The sequence below is a fragment of the Cardiocondyla obscurior genome, linkage group LG14 (genome assembly GCF_019399895.1).
Source record: "Cardiocondyla obscurior isolate alpha-2009 linkage group LG14, Cobs3.1, whole genome shotgun sequence".
In the NCBI taxonomy this organism is placed as follows: Eukaryota; Metazoa; Arthropoda; class Insecta; order Hymenoptera; family Formicidae; genus Cardiocondyla; species Cardiocondyla obscurior.
Window position 1 is genome coordinate 3,555,717 of NC_091877.1, and position 18,557 is coordinate 3,574,273.

The 18,557-nt window shown below is 35.0% G+C and overlaps 3 protein-coding genes across 8 annotated transcripts; 2 read left to right on the forward strand and 1 right to left on the reverse strand.

The window, feature by feature from the left end:
* Nucleotides 1–546: 546 nt before the first annotated feature.
* L(2)k05819 (transmembrane protein 94-like protein l(2)k05819) lies at nt 547–10,469 on the forward strand. Of its 5 annotated transcripts, none has more exons than XM_070666069.1 (25): nt 547–742; nt 996–1,162; nt 1,253–1,387; nt 1,469–1,605; nt 1,787–1,980; nt 2,089–2,559; nt 2,700–2,861; nt 2,953–3,056; nt 3,236–3,330; nt 3,402–3,639; nt 3,748–3,844; nt 3,968–4,185; nt 4,371–4,606; nt 4,715–4,839; nt 4,945–5,093; nt 6,064–6,204; nt 6,687–6,827; nt 6,925–7,069; nt 7,158–7,366; nt 7,474–7,648; nt 7,734–7,979; nt 8,198–8,435; nt 8,622–8,715; nt 8,830–8,991; nt 9,090–10,469. In XM_070666069.1, exons 2-25 carry the CDS (start codon nt 999–1,001, stop codon nt 9,160–9,162), a joined length of 4,149 nt encoding a protein of 1,382 aa, XP_070522170.1. In that variant the 5' UTR covers nt 547–742; nt 996–998; the 3' UTR covers nt 9,163–10,469. The 5 variants fall into 5 exon arrangements, with proteins under 5 accessions (XP_070522170.1, XP_070522168.1, XP_070522171.1 ...); XM_070666067.1 differs by having other exon boundaries at nt 3,751–3,844; nt 6,904–7,069; XM_070666070.1 differs by having other exon boundaries at nt 3,751–3,844.
* A 389-nt stretch (nt 10,470–10,858) lies between these two features.
* Nucleotides 10,859–15,093, reverse strand: Pig-g (phosphatidylinositol glycan anchor biosynthesis class G). The gene is made up of 13 exons (XM_070666074.1): nt 14,824–15,093; nt 14,450–14,648; nt 14,168–14,377; nt 13,917–14,108; nt 13,489–13,843; nt 13,188–13,387; nt 12,832–13,065; nt 12,512–12,699; nt 12,216–12,436; nt 11,976–12,129; nt 11,553–11,853; nt 11,177–11,343; nt 10,859–11,081 (listed from the first exon to the last, which is right to left on the reverse strand). The coding sequence occupies exons 1-13, from the start codon at nt 14,970–14,972 to the stop codon at nt 10,859–10,861; spliced, it is 2,793 nt and encodes a 930-aa protein (XP_070522175.1). The 5' UTR covers nt 14,973–15,093.
* Nucleotides 15,094–15,359: 266 nt separating this feature from the next.
* On the forward strand, nt 15,360–18,336 carry LOC139108088 (uncharacterized). Of its 2 annotated transcripts, none has more exons than XM_070666100.1 (5): nt 15,360–15,629; nt 16,127–16,346; nt 16,453–16,543; nt 16,695–16,925; nt 17,106–18,336. In XM_070666100.1, the coding sequence occupies exons 2-5, from the start codon at nt 16,132–16,134 to the stop codon at nt 17,217–17,219; spliced, it is 651 nt and encodes a 216-aa protein (XP_070522201.1). In that variant the 5' UTR covers nt 15,360–15,629; nt 16,127–16,131; the 3' UTR covers nt 17,220–18,336. The 2 variants fall into 2 exon arrangements, with proteins under 2 accessions (XP_070522201.1, XP_070522202.1); XM_070666101.1 differs by lacking the exon at nt 15,360–15,629 and adding an exon at nt 15,636–15,904.
* The last annotated feature ends 221 nt before the right edge of the window (nt 18,337–18,557 follow it).

The following is an 18,557-nucleotide window of genomic DNA, read 5'->3' on the forward strand; positions in this document are numbered from 1 at the left end:
TAATAAAATTAATAAAAAAATGTATATTCACCTAAGAGTTGCTCCGCCGATGCAGGATGCCTCCTGGTGGGCCTGCTCTTCCTCTCAGATGGGACGTGTCGAGTCATCCTTCCGCGCACAAGTCACTCGCGAACACTCCGACCCGTGATTTTACAATCGCGAAAATTATTCATCACTTTCGCGCGTTTCTGTCCGGCACTCGCGTTTAGAATAAAGCCATGCCAAAAAATCACGCCCGAATACTTAGCGGAACTCCCGAAGCGACCGACGAACCGGCTATGATTCGTATTGGTATAGTTTCGGCGTGCGACACTTTTCGGCGGAGAGTTAATAAGACGTTCTGTAATAAATAAATAAATAAAAATTAAATTGTAGAGATCTCAATAATTATTTAAGAAAGAAAAAAAAAGATTATACAATGTTATGAAATACAACGAAAGTTTAAATTGCCACACGAAAAAGAAATTATTACTTACACGAAAATTTTAATTTGAAAAATGTTTTAATTCACCCGCTCGTACAACCCGCCCTCTATACATCTCCCAAAGATTCTGGGAATTGTTGGAATCTTGAGCGATGCGAGTTATGTGTTTTGGGTATTGTTTGTCGCAGTTTCGCGAGCGGATTTGGAAAATTATGCAGTTCTCGCTGCGCCGGGGAGATAAATTATAATCAGTTTCGAGGCACTATCTCCAGTGCGAGAGAAGGAGCGGCGATTCCTACCCGACGACGACAAAAGCGAGTCCGTCAAGTTGTAACCTCGTATTGACTTTCTCTAGACTATCTTTTTTTTTTTTTTTTTAATTTTTATAATATTAATGATCACACTACTAATTCATCTATGGAAAAAAATCTTATGGAAAAAAATTATCTATTAATGTCTTGTAAATTAACTTATCAAAATGGCTGATATGCTTTTTGTTTAAAACATCAATATATTGATATTTTTGTAACTTAGCCATTTGTAAACATCTTGGCTCGATTTCTTTTTACAGAAAATGGAAACCGATCGTTTAACTGGCAAAAATACAAAAAGCGACGACAATGCTAAATCTAAGCTTAAGGAAAATCTAGGTTTGACTACTAAGGTAGCTTTGGATACTCTACATCGTGATGTCAAACGAGTTTTGCAGGAGTACAAAGAGGATCGAAGGAGAAATAAGTAATATTTCTTGTATAATATATGTTTCTAGCAAGTATAAATGTTTTTCATGACTTTGATACTTATATTTCAAGTATTATTTATATCTAGAAAATATAGAGCTTGGTTGAAGGATGCTTTACATCATCAGAGTCAATATACAACACTTTGCTGGACCTCTGCAATTGCTCTGCTAATTAATGCCATTATTCTTATTGTTGCATTCTTTACTTTCAATGAAACATGGTATGTTAGATAAAAATATTGATCTATTCCATTTGCTTTTAAAGCAACATTTTTATTATATTTTTAAATATAATGTTGCAGGTATTCAACACTGCCATATGAAGGACTGATAGTCTGTTGTTTAGTAGTATTGAATTTTATCTTAGTAGTATCGGATAATAAATTACGACATGAAGAAATTCCTTATAGAGTAAAAATTCTTCTTGATCAACTTAATGGTTTGTTTATATCTTAATTATGATTGTGTGATATTAATTTCTTTTAAAAACTAAAATTGTATATTACAAAACAGTCTGTGAAAACAGTATACATTGTTTCCTGCATGTGAATACTTAAAAAATTGTCCTGCTCTATGATTTATATATTTATTTATTACAATTATATATTTCAAAATTACAGTTGCACGTTCAACATGTCAATGGAGATCCGAAAATTACTCTCATCTTTTCAGTCCGCAATCCCCTTGTTTGACTTTACAGTGGACATATCGCGACGGTTGTGTGGTCAACTTACCATGGGCTTTATTAGTAGCCGGTGATATAATCGTAATGAAACCAGGCCAACAAGCACCTGGATATTGCGTACCCTACGATGTGCGTCACGTTATTTTTAAGAATATTCAGCTTTATTATGCAACAATTTTGTTAGTCAAATTATTTTTAGAATCAAACTTTCTAATAAAATTAAATTTTTTATTTTAGGATCCAGAAGCACCTGTTTTGCATGCGAGGGAAACTTATAGTACGCCGGTACACAGCGCGAATGAAATATTTTCCACGCCACAGGCTCGCATGCCTCTGAAAAGCAAAATCTATAAACTTCAAGAAACGCCGTACTTAATGAATCTTCGAATGGCGCTGGATCAAGCCCTTGATCGTCCAGTTACCTATTACAATCGCAAGCGTCACTTACTAATGATCTGCTGCATCGAGCACTTGACCTATCCGATATTCGTGATCATTATTCTTGTGATCAATCTACTCCGTTATCTATATCTAACAGATTACCTTGGTACTGGTCACTGGAGTGAGATGTTCCTATTGCAACCGATCGCCGTGAGCCTGCCATTGCTGCCGTTGGTGTTCCCCACGTGTTGGATATTTCTCAACTGCTTTGGCATGGCTCGCTTTAAAGCATTGTTTAAACTTTATCTATCCGCAAAGAAGCTCCAGGTTAATATTAATTTCGGAATTATTTACAAATTTAAATTTATATTAAGTGTTTTATATATACGTAGTACACATTTTGTTAAGGTTTTTTAAATTTTTATAAGTTATGAAAAGTAATTAATTATAATTAATTATAAATTTAGTTTGTAGACCCTTTTGAAGAGGCGGATATCAATGGCAACAGTCATCCAGATGTAGTGTATAATTGGTTGGAGCTCAAGGAGTACTTCTTCAACATCCTTTTCGGCAATGAACACATGATGTCGCGATCGGCGAGTATTTTACACGTATTGGGCTCTGTGACCGTAAGTATCGTCGCACGCGATTTAACTCAATTTATATGACGAGTACCGTAGAGTAACGATTCGTAATATAACATTCTTTATAATTTTTTAGGCGCTGTGCTGTGTAGATAAGAAGGGAATTCTCTCGTGGCCTAATCCGACGGCGGAGAAAGTATTTTTCCTACGTAACGCCAATATTTTGTCGCCGAGTTCGAGGTAGTCATCTTATAGTCGCGCGGACCCAGTTGGGGATATAAGAATCCAAGTATCTAAAAATCCAAGAATTTGTGAATTTCTCCCCCTGAGATGAAGGAATTTAACGTAACTTAAATTTACGTGAAATTAATCAGTGTTGTCGTGTCAATACGATTGCAGCCCTGCCGTTTGTTTTGCAGTACCGGTAGCGTGGACAAGACGGGAACTGATAAAAACCACCAGGACTCTGAGGAGATCAAGGTCAACTCTAATAGGACGTCTTACGTACAACACGGTAAGGACGGACGGAAGACAAATGCGGAGAGCCGAGCGCTACGAGACGTAACGACGTCCGATGCTTCGCAGATATGTCGCACTCCACCGCCGAGGTTTTGGATCTCACTCATGATCATGCTCTGCCGTTCCGACTGCAGTTCGATGATCACTCGTGGCGGCAACATCTCAATTCACTCAAGCCCCTTGGTCTGGCCATCCTTCTCAACACGTGCAATATGGATACGCAGGAGCACTACATGCAATTTTGTTGCCACGTTGCTTGTGAGACTTTTTACAACGAAAATCTAGTCCCTGTAACAAATAGACGGTACGTAGATTCTTATTTTTTTTTTTATTTTTTTTTATTTTTTTTTTATTTTTTTTTTTATTTTTGTACCAAGTTCTTTCAAATAATTGAAAAGTGAAATTTATTCAGCAGATGTTTATGCGAATTGGCGAAGCAGATTGGCTTCCAGGATCAAGCGCAAAAGATCTTTCAACTAGAGCAACAATTGTGTACTTTTAGACATGTAGTAAGTATTATTAATAATTGTTTGGATATAAAGATTGAGAAGAATGACCTTAGATTTTTTAAATAATCCGTAACCACTCTTTATCTAAATTTTAGAGTTTATATATGTATGCTTTGTTGATAGCAACCGGAAATGGTTAGACGGGACATAAAATTCGCACGTTCCCTGAGCATTGCGACAAAGTTGAAGTTTCCGTTTCCTCATATGGTCGCTGTGGTCGTAAAAGAACGCAGCGGCGGTGGTCTGCAATTATTGACGCAAGGAACGGCCGATATAATTTTAGATTCGTGCATCGAATACTGGGATGGTCACGATCTCTGCCCTCTTTCGGCATCAGACAGGTTCGACTTTATTATTTTTATTTTATCGATATTAAACGAATTATCCAGGAATTAGCCTATTGTATAAGATGTTTGTAAAAGCTTTTGGTAAAATTTGAATGTAAAAAAAAAAAAAATCTAATTTAATATTTTTTTTTTAATAATAATAATTTGATAAGAATAATTTAATTTTTTTAACATTGCAGAAAAAAAGTGCAGGACTTCTACCAAAGAACGAGCTTGACCTCATATTGCACCGCATTCGCTTATCGGCCATTAACGCGTGCCATCAACGATAAAATGTCCGAGATATATCTTGAACTGCCTGCCGATAGTAAACACTTGTACACGCCTCACAGGAGTCCGACACCCTTGCCGTGGGACTTTAGAAATGTTCTTGATCCCAGAGTACGAGGCATACTGGGACAGTTTCATTCAACAGGTTGATTTTATTGATTTGCGTTATAGTCTTTTTTTTATTAAATGTTTTCTATTAATATTATTTTATTATATTTTAATTGCAAAAAACGTATGGCATTTTTATTTTCAGATTCATTGTTGTGCAACGAAAATAAAGATGATGATGTAAGTGATATCGAAAGTTGTTTCGAGGTGCAGTGTAATCAGGTATTCATCGGAATGGTCACGATGCAATATCAAGCACAAACTGATATGGTACGATATTACTATGTTTGATTATTAATTTGTTTTTAATATTTTTAAAATTATTTTTTAATTTTTTACTGCAAATACGGTAATATTTATATATTATGACTATAGGTGCAATTAATCGAGCAATTGGACAGGGCGTGCATAAGGTTTGTTCATTTCAGCAAGGAAAATGAGCTACGTTCGCGCGTTTTCTCAGAAAAAATGGGTCTAGAGAGTGGCTGGAACTGTCACATCTCGTTACTCAGCGAAGGGGCCAGGTAATATTCTATTTATTTGTTATAAATCCGCGAAATACCATCGCTGTTTTTCTCAATGTTTTTTTGGATTTCTTATGGAGCATATTCGCGACTTTTCTTTACTGTTAACATGTCTGGTCCGACTGGTGGTCTTTTTTCTTTTTATCACTATACTTAATTTTTTGAATAAGAAAGCAGCTGAAAAAAATACTAAATTTTAAAATAGACTTGAGAGAAATATCTCTTTAATAGAGATTTTATTATAGGATCAGACGCACGTACGTGGAAAAGCTGCATGCGTATTGCGCATTAATTTTCATTAGAACGAGCTGTCATAGGGCTCGAATGTAAAATATGTCCATATATATTATATATATTGCAGGAAACAGCAATGGCTGGAGAGATATCCGCATATGCCCCCGTCGTATATGTTTGTCTATACGTCTCTTACCTTTGTTACTGTTAATATTGATCTGCATGATTTTTATTGTTGTTACGTAAAATGTCTTGAGAATTAATATTACAAGTTTCAATTTATATGTTATATATATTTTGAAACATAAGTATAAATTAAAAAATCGAATATTAGGTCGGATTAAGACCGAATTTTATATATGCTTCTTCAAGACATTCTGCGATATCAACAATCTCGAAGATAATTCACCATCATTTGGCTGCAGTGTTTTAATACCTAACATGTGTACTAATATCTCATTTTGTTACTCTGAACATCGAGTCGCATGCTAATCAATTAGTAATCAATAATTTCACTTCATCATTTGTATCTCTGTTACACATCATTTTCAACAATGTGTAACTTTAACAAATTTAGGGTAGTTTTGTTATTGCAATTGCGAGTCGACGTTCATCGAAGATTTAATCATTTGCGATTATACACGATTACTTAACGCGAAAAAGTGTACACGTACCCAATATGTTTTACATGTAATATACTTTACTGTAACTAACACACACATAACATGAATGTCAGGTCCGAGAGTCCAGTGGGTTGGTGGGTGAGCCAGGCAGCAGCCATGTCCTCACCCACTCCCTCACCCACGGCCCAATCTCATCAGCCTAATTACCCCTGCATGGACGAGGCCAGCCACTTGCTTAATCGTGTCTTACCTCGGTACGTTACACCGATTACATGCAGAAATAGCTAACTATACGCTGTACAATATATATAAAATTAGACTTTCGCTTTCTGCTTTCAAGAAAAATAAGCCAAGTTAAAACAGCAGTTAATTAATTGCAGAACGTGCAAGCATTTAAAAATAAAAAAATTTTAATATTGAGATAAAGAAAAGAATTTAATAAAGTATTAAAAAAGGGCTAATTGTAATATTATTAAAAAAAAAAAAAAAAAATTGCTTGTGCGTTCTACGATTAATCAATCGCGTTAAAAATTCACGGCATGATAAAATCTTTTCTTCATTTGCTGAGAAAGCTTTTGCTGTGTACGAAACGACTTTTGCGACAAGCTAATGTATTTTTCTAGCTTTTTAGCATTCGATGTATTTCTTATCATTCACCACATTATTACGAGCGAAATATCCGAACGTAGTTGAATCTTTAAAAAAAAAAAAAAAAATATATGTTTCCCGTTTTTAGCACCAACCTGAACAACAGCCGAACAATGAGCATGTCGGCGCCGAGCGCTATCAACACGGACTTCTCGACGGTCAAATTCGATGATGAGACCACCGAGTGGAATACAGGAACTTCGCAGGCTAAAAGTGCGATGAGCCACAGGTTGTTATAACATCTAAAGCAATATAAAAAAAATTGTTTTGATATCTAAAGTACTTAAGGTTTGATAATGCTACAGAGATAACAAACTGTCGAGCAGGGAACAGGACACGGTGAGAAGCGAAGATAGCGTTCTGGTGCAAAGCGTCGATTTGGGATCAGGTCAAGAAGCCTGGAGATCTCTAAGCTGTCTCACCGACAGCACCGAGCAAAGCGCACCGGTCAACTTCGATCTCTCAAACAGGGTAGGACAGATAGATCTCCTTTTTACAATAATTAAGCTTAATAAACCTCGTTTGTGATACATAAAATAATTATTTTGCACAAGTGTAGGCTAAATTACCAAGGGGCATAGAGAAGATACGTCCACACATCGAGCTAATTGATAATGTACCTTTGCTGGTATCTTTGTTCACCGACTGCAACACTACAGTGACTCGCGAGATGCTGCACATTATGCAGGATTATGGTGAGGTGGTATGCGTGCTTGGATCCTCCGCCAACGCTGAAAACATGCCGATTTTCATGCAGGCTGACGCGGGGTAAATCTACGAATATACTTTTAATGTCACCGATTCACAAAAGTGATCAATCTTTTTTACAAGTATATATCTAACAGTTTGTTAATTTATTTGATTATTAATTGTAGAGTGGCAGTGGAACCCTTGTATCCTCAAGTGTGTCAAAAAGTGCCCGTGTTGGTACCCACCACGGAAAATCAAGGTATCTCGCCTGTCGATCTAAGCAGAGCGCTCAACTCTGTCGCGTGTTCACTGAGCGTGAAACGCGAGGATCCCGTGGCAATTTTTCATCTCATTATGGAGGTACAGTAGTAGTATATTTGGCAGAAAATAAAGCCAAAAGGTGACACGAGACACGATAAATATTCTTTTTCTTACATGCATCTAGGCTCGTCATTATATGAAGAATGTATGGAACTGCATACAATTTTGGCTGTGCTGCTTAGTTACTCTCTCATTTATGCAAATACTATCAGCGGTTTTACTGCTCCCACCACTATTTTCCGTCGATCAAGTGCTTTGGCTGTGTTGCTTGATTATTCCTATATTGTCGACGTCTATGATCGCCACACCGATAGATTCGACGATAATGCAACGCGCGACCGGAAAGAATCAATGCGTAGTCAACGGAGAGGTAAGAAAAAAAAATTAAACGTATCATATATATATATAAAATAAATCTCTTTTTGAAAGTTATGTTATGTAACTTCTCACAATTTATATTCTAATATTAATTGTTAATTTATGACAGGTATAAACTTTGTTAAAAAATTTTTTCTTTGACATTTAGTATCAACTTATGTAATGTTTCATTAAAAAAGAATAGAAATAAAATTGATAAATGTATTATAGGTCACCTTGTTCGTGTTATGGTGTTACGGTACCAAGTTCTTGCCGACGGTGATCACGGTGATTCTCTCGCAGTGTATCTCATTCTTGACATTCTGTCCCCTTTACGTGCCGCAAAACTCGAAGTGCCTGTATATATATCCGGATCCACGGGATCAGATTTGGGGCGGCTGGGGCAACAGACCGATCGTCGTTCTAGTTGTGCAACATTTCGCACTCACACTTATAGTTCTGCACTTCGGTAATTCCAACAAGTCAACTTTAGCGTATTATATAAAAAAATGTTACTTTAAATTTTATTATTATATTAAACTTTTCTAGTTTTCTTTTTAAAAATTGTATTTTTTTAAATATAAAGATTTAACAGAGACATGGAAAATTCTTAAAAACGTTTTACAAAAATAATAATAAACGCATTTTTTTTCAGTTACGATATCCATCAGCTTTGTGCACAGGGAATATTCGATATGGAAAAAAAATCCTATGAATAATTGTACCTGGTTTCTTGGTGTATTTATCGTGTAAGTAAAAAATGTTGTTAAACAATGATTCGTAAAAAAAAATTAATTTTTTTCTTCTAAATTATCTTCTAAATTGTAAATTAAAATTTATTTATCGTCTCGGTATTATCACAGATTGTGCGTGCAAGCGGCATTTTCCGGTGTGACATTTCGCAAATTTTGGCGAGAGGAAGGCAAGAAGATCGAGAATTTCCCGATATTTGTGCCATTGTTCTTTCTACTCTCTGTTCCGCTGACATTCGCGATTAACGAATTGATCAAATGGCAAGAAATCAAGTAAGTCTATCTACTTCTATAAACCTTCAGTTATTTTTATGCATGTTTGTTGCAGTTTCTGAAATTAATCAATGCTATTTTTTTCTTTTTTTCCTCAGAGTAAACGTCAGGTATCAGAAAAGAGCGCGTTTAGAATTTGGTACAAAACTGGGAATGAATTCGCCATTTTAATTCCATTCATAGTACCAATTTTATATCATTAAAAATATCAAACACGTTTTGATTAAAAGATATACGAATACATCATTAAGTGGGTATATATTGTTAGTGTATGTTATCTCGAAAGTACACATACTTACAATTCAATTGTTCCAAACTCGAGATTTTTAAGGATGAGCTTCGTGTACTTATAATGCCGTGTCAAATATTGCCAAACTATTAGATTTGAATGAAACACTGGTATTTTTCTATAGCGATGTGCACGTTTATATTTTGTGCGATGTAATAACTAACGATGGCCAATGCCAAACACTGCGGAGCTGTCAATTGTGAGCTTAAATGAAAGCTGTCTTAAAAGCTTTCGCCCGATACATCGAGCCATTAGTGAAAATTTCTATTTCATCTCATAATGTTTCCCATCGATGGCAAACCATTATAGAGGAAGTCGCAAGAATCGTTGGATCGTTGCTATTCTCTTTCTCCTCTTGAATTTGTCATTATTCAAGATGTCTCTCGTTATAGGTATCGCCCAAATTTCACGTAAGAAAAAAATTAGATTGTTTTATCGATGAATAATTCAAAATTAAGACTGCTTCATTCTTTTAATGCCTATAGCAGTACAAGCGTGCCTGAAAATCTGAGACATCTTGTATTTAATGACTTTAGCATAATAGTAGAGAATTTGTACGCATAAAGATGTTCCTATTGATAACTTAAACATCCTCGTTGATGTTCGATTTAGCGAACATCAATTCGTTGTAGAGTTGCGTAGTTGAGAAGTCGGACGTTTTTAGCGTCAACCCACAACGATAGTAATATATTTGTTGTGATCGCGAATTAGTCGAGATTTTAGCAAATTAAATGTATTATCATAGGTAGTTGCCGCGTCAAACTAAATTGGAGCTCTAACAGCAGAAATCTCGCTGGCACGAGTCAGTTCTCTGATTGTAAGTTACAGTGCACTGTAAGACGTAAGATTACGAGACAACGCTCACGATATTTGATTTAGGTTGCTTTCATTTCTCGATTAATAAAGTGAAAAAAAAAAAGATGATTAATCGCGCGATTTTCAAAACGATTGGACTCTTGCACGAAACAACTTTGCACAAACTTCATAAACTTTTTTTTTTTTTTTTTTTTTTGCGGCACTGGCGTACCCATCGTTCGATCTTCAACTAATGATATTACGAACATGTACGTACGGTATATAATATTTATATAGTATTAATTGCATATAGTATTGTTTGTTACTGTTTAAGTTTTAAATTAATCGACACAGTTTCCGTTCATTGTACAAAAAATAAACGGAGGAAATTGAATTGAGTAGAGATTGCTCCAACAAATTAAGAAATTGTAGAACCTATTCATACAGGTATATACAGGTATATAAGAAGTTTGCGATGAATTTATTTTTACTAATAAATATGTGTAAAATTAAAAATACGTTATCGAAATTATTATCAGTCTTTTTCGTCAAAGTTTATAATAATTGTGGATTTAATTATACTACTACTACTACTACTACTACTGCTACACTAGATTAATCGTTGTGATTCAGCTATGTAAATAAAATTAGATTTAATGATATTAAATCTGATTTTTCGAAACTTTGAAATATAAATTTATTTGTATGTACAAACGCATATATGTACCAACGTGGTATGGCGCGGCGTCGCGTAATGCCGTACATAAATCCTCGTACGATACGTTAATAAGGAACGACCACAGATTGCACCGTAATCACAATTAATGCTAATAGTGTGCTGCAACACATTATCGCAGAGTACATCGCCTCGTATAACAATTTCGGTGAGAATACAGACCATACAAACAGATGATGACGTTGACTAGTGACAATGATCATGTAAACAGTTACCGTTAACAACCTCCATGCGATATAAATTTTACTCGTGTGAGCGATAATGTCCTTTCTGCGATGATAAATAAATGATTTCATACATAATCGATTTAACTATATAATCAAAGATCTATATGAAAAGAATTTCAGTTATCTTAAGGCACTCACCGATTTGACTGATAGCGCTGCCGATAGTAAACGAGTAGGAAGTAAGCCAGAACAGGCGCGGAATAAGTATTGACGATTAAATATATACCGGTAACGAAAGGCATGTAAGAACGCAGACCGACATAGCCTGCTGCGACGTCTACACTTGCGAGGCTGTTCGAGTTTCCCTAAAATATTACTCGTGCGCGGCACGAGATAAGTGCAATCAGCTTAATTCTTAACTATTTCAAAATTTTATCTCAACTAATCGTAATAAAAAGAGATTTTGTATCATTTTACGCCGAGAGAAACTTTGCAAAGACTTAAAGTTGGATAAAAGTTTTTACAAGTCATTAAACAGTACAATATTTAAATATGCTGCAAGTAAGGTACTCACTTGGTAAAAATAAAACACATTTCCCAACCAATAATGCACGAGGATTCCAAGATCAAGCAAATCGTTTTCTCTTAGTGCAATATCAAGCGTCGAGCTTGCGACAATCTGCATTGGCAGTAGAATTACATTGTATGGTTGATGCAACATCGCCGAGACCGTCACCCAAATATTCGCGATAAAAAACAGCATCGTGCTTGCAAAATGTCGTTTATGGCATTTAATTATTAATTTCGTCCGATAGCCGTAGCTTAGCAGATATAGTATCATCACTCCCCAAAATATACGTACTTCGTATATTCCACTACATCGAACGAAAAAGTTTACTAATTAAAACTTAATTTCAAGTATTTGTTTCGATAAACGATCAATAAATTGACATTTATATAGAATAGAGTAATAAAAAATTAATATACAATTGTTTACCTTGACAAGGGATAAAATGGAATTTTTACGACTGCATTATTGGACATGTGACGAAAATATATACACGCTCCGACAGTCGTATTAAGAAACAACGAATGCCGTTTGTATCTTTTATCTTCGCATTCGTATGCTATCCAAATTAAAAAAATAAGTGCTAAAAATAAATACGACAATATATATAAGAAACCACTTATATTGAGAGTAAATTAAATTTTTTGCCAACAAGTTCAGACATTTTACCAGCTAAAAGTATAAGCGTTGTTCCGATCTTGCTACTGTCCTCCTTCAGCCAGCGTGCTATGTCAGGCAGATGGGCCCATTTATCACCGGTGCTATTTAACTTTCGTAAAACTCTGTGCCCTATCAGTAGCAATAAAAGCTTAACGCAAAGTCGTACGTAACGAGTGGTACCGCCGCAATTTCCACCCACCCCTGTTTGCACCTTAATGCTCGTAAGATTGCTATTATATACCGTACTAATATGTTCAGGATCTAACTTGAATTACTGTTAAATCAGGAGAGAAAATTTTACTCACCAATAGTGATGGGGCGTATGAAGCATTGAACCAACGGAATAACGATAGAAAAAATATGCAATCGTACTAGCCCAGAAGAAGTACCACGTTTGATGTTCCTCTTCGATAAAACTGCTGCCAGCGAGGCTTGCTATGTGCAATACAGTACCGATTTGGAACACTCCGTATATCTTTGATTTCTTCGTAAGCTATATTCAATTAAAATTCAATTTAAAATATTATAGTGAAGAAAAAAAAAAAATTATCTACGAAATAGTCTCGTTTAATTATTTTAATTATTTAATTTTTTTGTTAAAAATTAGATAAATGTTGACTCTCACCTCCGTTAAAGATAACTTGCTGTTTATACAAAGATCACAATTGATATATAAAATGCCGATAATTACAATAAATAATAAGGCATTAAATACGTTCGAATAAAAAGATATTGTGATTTCAGAACTGTAAAGATAACATATTCCTAGACATAAGGAAAATTGTATAAAAAGAAATAATGTAGATTTTTTATGTTTAGTCTCAACAGCGGTTCGTCCGAAACACAAAACGGTAAGTATCTGAAAAATAAAAAAAAAATAAAAAAAAAATTATTCTCAGTCTTTATTCGATACTTTAATTCAGATTTAAATGCTTAATACTTTAGTTTTTTTTTTTTTTTGCACCATCTGTTCAAACTCACTTGACATAGAAAGAATATGGCAACAATCATTGAGCGAAAGTCGTATTTAATTATGCTACCGATTATAGCGTTTTTCATTTCCTTAAGTATCGAGTTATAAGACGAGATGATATTCTCGACAACCATCTTATTTTGTATCCCGCTAGCGTTTAACCAAGTGGCGTGTAACTTCACGACGTCCAAATACTTTCGATATATATCTAAAAATATTAAATCATTAAAAAATGTCTATGATACCCTCTTGTTACAAAATTAGAAAGGGAAATATGATGAACGTGTTAATATTTGAGTATTTTCTCACCCTCAATTTGCAATTTGTGATCCCCAAGTTTCTGAAAGCGGCTAAACACCTGCTTCGAATTGTAATAAAGAAAATAGAGTCGTTTAGCATCGTCGAGATTGTAGATGCTGTCTAAAAATATAGAACCGAGATTTGTAGAAGGAATAGGTAATCCAAGAATAACCGATAATGTTGCTGTAATATCGAGTTGTTCAATTTCAACCGATTCCCCATTTTTCTGACGTAAACAGCGATTTCCTCCTATTGTAATAAATGGTACTGTCGTCTCTTCTGGAGTCGATCCGCCATGTCCACCCGAGTCTTTCATTCCATGATCGCCACAGACGACAAAAAGCGTACGTACTCTATCGTTATTCTAAAAATACACGAGCCATTAAATTAAATGTAAAATACTTTCGATACTTGTATAATAATTTTCAACCGCTAACCCGATCCTGAACTCTTTGAGCTATTCGAGCGACAATTTCATCCATTTCTAGCAGTTTAGGTTTAATTGAAGCGCCAAAGGGGCCTTCAACATGGCCAATGTGATCTAAACCAAGGTAATGAAGGATCATCACAGTCCAGTCATTCATGTTATTTAACTCGTGCTTTATGTGTCGAGTTACATTATTATCCACCTGTTTAAAATCTAACAATTAGTCTCTCAATTATTTTATCTGTATTATCCATTAATTACCTCCGTAAAATCGGTAACAAAAAACGAGGAAGTGCCTTCGTGACGATCGAATATATCGGGAAACAGAGAGAGCCAAGTGTCATCTCCATAAAATATTAATCGGTGCCCATGTTGCTTTGCTTGGTTCAGTAAACTGTCGCTGTGCAAAGGTTTACTCCCAAAATTTAGTACTACATCTATGAAGTTTGGCACTGTACCAGTCATCATTGCCTACATCAATAAATAAAGCTTTATGCCAATTGATTTCGCAGTACATCCTTAGAAAAATTACAGCAACTTTACTTTTATCCTAGGCATTGTTACTGTTGGCGATTGTAATTTAGCCCGTAGCAGGCACCCGAAGGAATTTCTCAGGAGACTATTCGTCAACGGCATGGTGGCTTTTCCCGTTGGACTCGCAACGAAATCCCATCTCAATCCGTCGATCACCATGATTATCAATTTCGTTATCGTCGGTTTATATAAATCATGTTTATTTACACTAAAAACATACAGACTGATACATATCGAAAAAAAAATTACTCTTATTTCACGTTGATTACTAATTATATTAATATATTAAATAAATAATATTTATTTCTTATTTATTATAGGTGTCAATAATTTAATAAGCTAATAATTTAAAATTTAAATCCCAAAGGTTGAGGTTAGCTCACCTTAAATTACCAATAAATTCCGGGACATCTGACTGCGTGGCGGCCACGTTTGTGGGATAAGCGACGGGAAAGAAACCGTGCAAGAACAAAACGATAGAAATCGGAGCGACCAGTAACACGTAAAACAATAACAAATTATGTTTTAACATCGTATAAGTTTCGGCGTGCAGCGCCGGCTGCGTGCCTCCACGAGTTGGCGTCACTGATTATCGCACGACTTCCCCTCGCAACGATCGTTACTCGGCTATATCGATCCAAAGATATAATTTCGTGAATAAGTTTATTAGCTTATAGACGTCTGCTGTGCTAATAAAAACAAATAGTGACACAAGTGCTTTTTAACTTACAACAATAAAGTAAAAAGTCAAGTAAACGATCACATAAACAATGAAATAAACGCACTTGCGTGACGATAAAAGGGGAAATTTTGCTTTTCGTGTTGTTGAAATCAAACAGAATGAAAGAGATCTTTTAATTTGCTCGAGAGGATGATGAATTAAGATCCTCTTGATGGCGTTGTGCAAAATTCGCGCGGCAACGAGAGTCTACGGTGTGTGTGTGTGTGTGTGTGTGTGTGCGTGCGCGCGCGTGTCCGAGCACCGTACGTCCGACAGCCGACCACCCAATGTCATGTATTGTAGAAAATCTCGAACAAGTTGCCACCGATCAATAAGTGGAGGCGAACTGTTTTGTCGTCGGCGAACGCGACGCGACGTAACGTTCGCCTGGAAAGAGCTGGGGGCTCGTCCGACGCGGTTCGATCATGTTTTGATAATTAACCGCGACCTTTCATCCTTCAAAATTAAGTGAGTGTCACGAATCGCCCGTGCTCTTATCTCTCGCGTTCACGACTTGGGAACTACCCAATCTCTCCACGATGCCATCGCACGAGTCTCTCGACCGCTTTTCCATTCTCCTTTTCCATTCTCAGACTCACCGCGTTCTTTTACATATACATGTGTAATTGGCTGTGCACGTTAAACAAATTCGTTTTGCATCACTTGATTTATTAATTATTAATCTCCATGCACCTGTGTGTTATTATAAGTATACGACGAGAGCGTTTTCGAACATTTCCCATGTATGAGATTCTTAAAATTATTTGCATGATTCTTTAATTATTTAATTAAATTTACCATGAGAGAATAATTGTAAATTATATGGTTTTGCATTTGCGAGTTTTAATTTTTGATAATTTAGTAATTAATTAAAAAAAAAAAAAATTCTTTTGCTTTTACTTTTTAATATTAAATTAGTATTGTTTGTAAAATATTTGGGGTTTAAATGGAATGAATAATTTCAGCAACAATGGCATCTTTGGAAGACAGTTGGAAGGAAGCCACTGAGGGTTTGGACCCTGCAGTCTGTGATTTCTGGTTTGTACGTCTCCAGGAAGTTTATTCGGAGGAGAAACGCAAGTACCACAATCTAGACTCGCTCAGGGATAAGCTGAACCATTACTATGAAATCAAAAGCAATCTGAAAAATTCCCGAGCCGTCCTGCTTGCCATATTCTTTCAAAAGTGAGTTGGACAACGAAAAGAATCCGTATCCTTTATCATTGAATTAAATTGTTACGTTACTCTTATTCACCACAGCTGACACTCAACATCAAGTATCTTGTTACAGCTTCGAATATGATCCCAAGACATTGGTCTTCAGCGAGGATAAAAATCTCGAACATTTTAATACATTTGCCGACGAAACGGAAATCCCATCAGTGAGTAAATAATTCTGAAAATTTTATTAATTATTTAGTCAAGTTTAGTTAAGTTTGAAATGTTGAATAAAAAAAGATACTTTTATTAATTATATTTATAAAAATATTACTTACCTACATTTTTTTTTTTTTTTTTTTTTTTTTTTTTTAGGACGCAGAGCTCAGAGAAGAGACTTGTGCTCTGCTCAAAGTAGCAGCGACTCATAGTACCGAGGCGCACAAGGTGGGTGGTGCGTTCGGTAGCGAAGACGCTCATTACTTTTTAGACCTAGATATGGCAGTACTCGGTTCCCCTCCAGATAGTTACGCCGAGTACAGAGAACGAATCCGCCAGGAATACTCTTTTCTCAGCGATCCTATGTATACGGCGCTACGATTGAAGGTGAGCGCTATTCTGTTCAATTTCAAAATGCAATAAACCGCATGAAGGCAAGATATAAACTCGACATATTCGTATATTGCTATGTTTTACCGTTAAATCATTACAATTTCATTAAAAAAAAAAAAAATTTATATTTGTCTACATATATCTGGTTCTCTCACGGAAATTTCTACGTCTTAGGTGTTGCAGAACTTTCTGCAGATTCCGAACATCTTCGCTACCGTAGAGTTTCGCGACAGACTAGAGGAACAGGCACGCCAGAACATTCAAGCAGAGGTGGAGATGCTATCCTAGAGATGCTCCGTTATAGCTTCGCTTACGCGGTTCGCGTTTTGCTCGTTATTTTCGAGGACTGGTACCGCTCTTGCCACCAAGAGCTTCAATGGCAAAGAGGCAATGGTGCGAAAAATTTCAGACGCCTACCTCACATACACCTACACACCTACGCACCATTACGTTTCTACAAAAACGTAAAACTATTACATGCGAATCTTTTAGGACTAAGGTGGGTGTTGAAAGATTCAATTTTTTTTATAAACATATAAGAGTTTATGTAATTGTTCTCAATCGTTAATCGCGTCTATCTGTGAACATTTCCATCTAATTTATTTATCGTAAAAAAAAATATTTACTTACTTAAATATTTTAACAAATAATTTATTTCAATATTTTCTTTTATTTCGAATAACGATGCTTTAATTAATAAATACTTGTAATTATAAGTATTTATGTAATAGAGACGGAAAAAGGTGATTGTTTAAAAATTACAGATTTTAATTACAAATGACGAATATATATATATATATATATATATATTATTTTTAATGTGATATCTTAGTTTATATAATAATTGTTTATACGACAATTGTTCAGCTGTCAAAATCTCTCTTTTGCGATCTTGCACGTTGAAATTTGAAAGATAATGACCGAGTCATACTTAGTGTCATTTAGGATTTGTAAATGGAATTGACATCGATAAATGTAATATCAATATATTTTAGACAACATATTTTCACCACACTATTGTTAAAGCAGATCAAAGAATAGCTCGATTCAAAATCAGAAGAAAGAAAAACCTGTGTATTTCAAGAATATATTTTTATGTTTAAGTCTTTAAGAATTTTTTTACATTTACAAATTATTTTTTTGTTAAAACAATCTTATATTAATTCCTCCAGCTTTGTCAACATATTGCCGTCGGCATATGCTCATCAATCATTTCATTTACAAGTACCTACCGTTGTCCTTTGAACCGTATTTGAGATATTAACAGACAGAGAGAATTGTTAAACGATAATATTAAGATTTCTGGCATTTTCCGAGATTTACAATTAAGAAAATTGCTGGTAAAAATATATATTACAAATATTAAATACAATATGTACAATGAAATAAAGATAATCATTAAATACATCTTGTGAATATATTATTAAAATTTTTTAATAAATTTAATTTGCCCTTTTATATAATACACTTGAATAATTTTATAAATTATATTGTGTCCCATATATATATTTTTTAGAAATTTCTACGGCAATTTTTTTTCGAAATTTCCCTTTTTTAATTGTTTCCTTTAGTGTATATTTATTTAAATTTACGCACCAATCACTGTTTTCGTCAATGGCGTCAATC